At 31.7% G+C, this 5,307-nt stretch overlaps 1 protein-coding gene across 1 annotated transcript; it reads left to right on the top strand.

Moving 5' to 3' along the window:
• The first annotated feature begins 223 nt into the window (after positions 1-223).
• LOC143603272 (uncharacterized) lies at positions 224-3,004 on the top strand. Its single transcript, XM_077080109.1, has 7 exons — positions 224-416; positions 571-672; positions 740-854; positions 1,394-1,509; positions 1,591-1,785; positions 2,455-2,597; positions 2,708-3,004. The coding sequence occupies exons 1-7, from the start codon at positions 283-285 to the stop codon at positions 2,887-2,889; spliced, it is 987 nt and encodes a 328-aa protein (XP_076936224.1). The 5' UTR covers positions 224-282; the 3' UTR covers positions 2,890-3,004.
• Positions 3,005-5,307: the final 2,303 nt, after the last annotated feature.

Genomic DNA, 5,307 nt, shown 5'->3' with positions numbered 1-5,307 from the left:
CCTCACCTTTTTAAATGAGACTCGGGAGAGGCCCTAAACCTCATGGAGGGGCATGGGCATGGGCGATTTTAACACTTTACTAAAAAAATTGAGTTGGGTTGGTAGTCTTCTAAAATTGATACTTTTCTTTCTAATCTTACTTAGGGAAAACAAGACGGTGGTAAATACCCAAGACAATTGCAGCATCAGTCAAATCAAATTGAGCTTCTGTTGATAATTTCTTTCTTCTCCACCAAGTAAAGAAACAAGCAAGACCGATCATCAGAGCAGAGCAGAGCAGATATGTGGATGGAAATTATCCTGGGTCTGGCGGTGTATCAATTTGTACGCCGTTTATTCTTCGGCGGCCAACAACAACAAGAACCCGTTGATTTTACTTTCAAAGGCTCCAATGCTCTCTTTGCCGTAGCCAATAGGTATAATTAATAATAATAATAATATCCCATCTTTCATTCTCTGCCCACTGTTACCATCTTTCATTCTCTGCCCATCATTAAACCCCCTAACCCTAACCCTTATTTTATTTTACATTTCAATCCGATACAAACTTAATTAATAATGCACTTGCAGGCTTCAAACTCTGTATGGTGGGAAAGCTTATGTTGGCCTTCGAATTCCTGATCCTGATACCGCCTCTCCACAGAATATTGATCTAGTCCACGTCACCAAAGGGTACTATTGCCATCTTCATTTTATTGCATTTCTTTTTGGACATGTTAATGGTGTGTTCTTGTTTCAGGGCAGCAGCGGTTGTTTCTGTGGTAAATGTATCCGGCACTGTATCAATTGATGGGGATGGAACTTGGGTTTGCAAGGATGGTTCTAGGCACAAAACCGAGCGTTTACATGATCCGGTTCAATTTCTTCCAATTTCATCAACTACTGTTTGCAGGCCTAGGCCTGTAAACGAATCGAAACAACACGATCGATCAATAACAGTTAAACAAATGGGGTTTCTTGTTCGTGTTCGTGTTCGTTCGTTAACAAAATAAACGTGCTTATGTTTGTTTATTTCCGTCTGATCATAATATAAACGAACGCTTCACGAACATAAACAAACCATTATAACTGAACATAGATGAACAAATATGAGCTAATATGAATGAACATAACTGAGCAAACACCAATTAAAAGTAGGCGTGAATATAATATGTTGTGCCTTAAAAAGAAATTAAACTGGACAAATTGTAATGAGCCTAACAATAGATGAATACATAAACGAACAAATATAAACTAACGAACAGAAACGACTGTGAATGAGGGCGTTCACGAACGAGACACGTGTTCATGTTCGTTCATTTAACTAAATGAACAAACTTTTCATGTTGGTTTGTTTGTTAAATATAAAAACTTCCTGTCGAACTATTTTAACAAATGTTCGGTTCGTTTACAGGTGGTGGAGGCCAAAAGACAGGTTGCGGTTCTCGAGTCGTATCTTGAACAGAGGGGAGTTACTCTTCCAGAAGGATATTTATCCTACAAAATTATATGCCCCAACCCTAACTTTCGGTACGATGTATAAACATGCAATTTGAGTATTTCAGTCTTTTTGTGATTGTTATGTTGATTGTTTTCATGAATTAATTTCAGCACGATTCATCCAGATTACTTTCCACCTGAAGTTGTAACCTATGATCAATGGGCACTACTAAAACCAGTAAAAAAGAGCATATCGGGTTGGATTAAAGGTGCTTTACCTTTACGTAATAGTGATAAGAATGAAGTACAAGAAACCATACAACAGAAACTCGGTTTCATTCTCAACACTGCTCCAATGTGGGATCGGTATGCTTATCTTTTTTTGTAAAATTTTAGGTTGAGATATGATTTGTAATATATATAGGTGGTGCAACGATAGGTCTGGCTTTTTGGGTTTGGGTCAAATTGGTTTGTGTTTTGGGCTGAAATGAAACCGGTTGGATTGATACAAAACACTTGTTGAGTTAACTATTATTTTTGTCTCTGTGGTTTGATCCAAATAACCATTTTAGTTTCTACTTTTTTAGCTTTTATAGTCTATTAGTTTCAATCGACTCCACGCATTCAACTTTTGTCTCTGATGATGATGATGAACGTCTAGTTATGATTTTTTGTTTAAGTTTGTTTGTTTACGTTTCTTAGTATATCATTTGAACTTATTAGGCCTATTACAATTAAGTCTAATTATAATATATTGCTATTCACATTTAATCTTAATCGGTTTAAGCTCAATTTTGTTCATTCTTTTATGACCATGCATGTTTGCTTCTTTATTTTCGTGTAATGTTCATTTATACTGTTAACGAAGGAACATATACGAACACGAACAAGAACAAGAAACCTAGTTCATTTAATTGTTCATGCCGGACCATTTGTTTGGCTAAAGTTAAACGAATGAACCTGAACATGCCCCGTTCATCTTCTCGTTTGGTTCATTTAGAAGCTTAATCTTTAGTAATGCTATTCATCATGCAGGTTGGAGCTAAACAACAACAAGCATCTATTAGGCGAATTTCTTGAATTCAAAGGGAAGAATGACGATGTCACGTTGTTAAGAGATATAAAGAGATCAAAAGTTAGTCGCATGATGATCCAAAAAACAAGCATGTTTGGTTTAGGTACTCTCCAATACCACACGTTTGTTTTATCCGTTTAGATATAAGTTTATAATATTCTTGGAAATATATTAAACAAATGGGAAGTTTCTAATTGTTGTGAATGAATGCAGCGCATTCAAAGCTTCAAGTTCTATATGCGCCAAGAGACTACAGGAGTGAAGGTTTTTCGGGGTTAGATTTGAACGAAGTAACTGTGAGATCGAGCACAGAGGTGGTGTTTCAACTTAAAGAAACCGATAAAGTTGAGAAAATTAAATTGTCTTCGATAATATCCATGTCACTAAGCCCTTAAAGCTTTCTATGGTGTTTGTATAATCAAGTATAATTGGAGTAAGAAATCTAATGTTATGTTTAAGCTTCTTGGTTTACTCAAGTCTGATACAAAAATGCAATTAGGGCCCTTTTTTTGTAAATTCTGTACTCACTTGAATCTTTACATGTGTTCATATATGTTGGCAAGAGAGATTAATGTGAGGTTAATATTTTAGGCTTTATAAAGTAAAGTGTTTAAACTAGGCCCGAAAAATTGACAATGATTACGAGTTTTGAGTCGAAAGAGTTTGTACAATTAAGTGTTAGTTAAGTTTTGTGTATATGATTTTTGTGTTTTTCATCTTCTTTAAGTTAGCCTCTTTGCATGTTTTTATTATGTATGCTATTTGCTTTAAGCTTTTCATGTACTCCATGTTATAAAATATGCCATCTATGGTGGGTTTTATAAACCACGATGTTACCTATGTTTTCCACTGGCTTGTTCATAATTTTGTACCACATGCGTTCTCTATGAGAATGGTTTGATAAGGGCCTTTTTCCTCTTGTCAAAAAAAAAGAGGTGATATGAAAAAAATTGTAACATGTAATTATATATAGTAGTTGACTATTTTCAATAGATGTTGTAATTTTTGTGATCGCAAAAAATGGAGAGGTTAATGCGCACATGATCACATATTAAAATGCACTCTTATTTTGTAGACTCCAAGAATATGTAGTACAAATGTCACTAGCCGTAGTAGGGTGATTAAAAGGGGTGACGGTGACGATTTTGGAAAGGAAACACCCCCCCCCCCCCCCCTTTCTTGATGGCGCCGGATTTATGTGTTGTGTTTATTATTATATTTGTTATATATATATATATATATAGAATCAGGATCATGAGAGAACTTTTTTGAAATTGAGAACTATGAGAACCATTTTGGACCACAAAAAACCCAAAAATAAAAAAAAAATCATAAAATATAAAAAAATCCACAAAAATCAATAAAGTAAAAAAACCAAAATTATTATTTTGTCATCCCGGTTTCAAATAAAAAAAAAACTCGGTTTAGCTAAATTATATACACATATGTATAATATATACACATATGTACATTTACATGTTTTTTTGTACACATATGTATAATTTAAGATAAATGATACTGTACATATGTGTATATTACGTAACAAAAAATTAAATAAAATTATACATATGTGTATAATACGACGTTTTTTTTTGTTTTTTTATTTATTTTTTATTTTTTAATGAAACCGGAATGAAATAAGGATTTTGGTTTTTTTTACTTTTATAAAATTTTTATTATTTTTTGTTTTATGATTTTTTTTAAATATTTTTTTAAAGGTGTTTTTAGTGGTTTAAAATGGTTCTCAAAGTTCTCAATTTGCAAAGGGTTCTCTTTGGTATCATTTAATAACTATAAAAAAAAGTTAAGAACTCTTAGAAACTCTACACAACTACTTTTTTCTTATACATTAACATTATTTTAGAGTAGTTTTATCATATTTTATATAAAAATTTTGATTATATATACTAATCACTTACCCTATATATATATATATATATATATATGGTGCGGTTACGCAACGAAAATGCTTAACGTACATTAACTTACGCGAGACGCTCAAAGGCAAAACCCTAAAACGCTCACAAAACCTTAAACGCTCAATAAACGTCTTTGTGAAAAAAGTGAAAAATTAATCGATTAACCATCCAAAACTGTTTTTTCGATGAAACAATGATCGATTGGATATGTATTGACAATTCCGAGATGTTTGGATGTGATTTCATGGATCGATTCGTGAAAAATGGGATTCGCGTACGTATTTGTACGATAAGCATTAGTGTATTGGATCTTTTCAATATATATACATATATATATAAGGGTTCAAATAAGAATAAGAAGTAACAAAATTTTGACATTTGACATTACAAATGATGGTGAAAGAACAATTCTAGGGAACTATGCCGGTTATAATGATGAAAAAGTAATTCTAAGAAACTATGTCGGTTATTAGTAATTTTAAATCTCAACCATTGATTAATATGATTCAATGGTTATGATTTATTCCTAGTCTTATGAGAAAACTACTTATTTTTAGGATAACCCTCCCCTATATATATATATATATATATATATATATATATATATATTTGGTATCATTTAAGAACTCTAAAAAAGTTAAGAACTCTTAGAAACTCTACACAACTAAACATTTTTAAATTCTTTTTTATACATTAACATTATTTTAGAGTAGTTTTATCATATTTTATATAAAAAAAATTTGATTATATATACGAATCACAAGCTTATATATATATATATATATATATATATATATATATTTAAAAATTGAGAACTTTAAGAACCATTTTGAACCACTAAAAAACCTTTAAAAAATATTTAAAAAAATCATAAAGTAAAAAATAACAAAAATT

The sequence above is a fragment of the Bidens hawaiensis genome, unplaced genomic scaffold (assembly GCF_021521415.1).
Source record: "Bidens hawaiensis isolate Kalapana, Puna unplaced genomic scaffold, B.hawaiensis_p1.1 tig00061139_1, whole genome shotgun sequence".
NCBI classification, from domain to species: domain Eukaryota; kingdom Viridiplantae; phylum Streptophyta; class Magnoliopsida; order Asterales; family Asteraceae; genus Bidens; species Bidens hawaiensis.
The sequence above is the reverse complement of the archived record's forward strand: the minus strand, read 5'-3'. Positions and strand labels throughout refer to the sequence as shown.

Bases quoted from the DNA above. Each gene is read 5' to 3' on its own strand.
- LOC143603272 (XM_077080109.1), top strand. From the start codon at position 283: ATGTGGATGGAAATTATCCTGGGTCTGGCGGTGTATCAATTTGTACGC. The intron at 673-739 runs GTACTATTGCCA...TTCTTGTTTCAG, and splicing joins CTAGTCCACGTCACCAAAGG to GGCAGCAGCGGTTGTTTCTG. The intron at 1,510-1,590 runs GTACGATGTATA...AATTAATTTCAG, and splicing joins TGCCCCAACCCTAACTTTCG to CACGATTCATCCAGATTACT.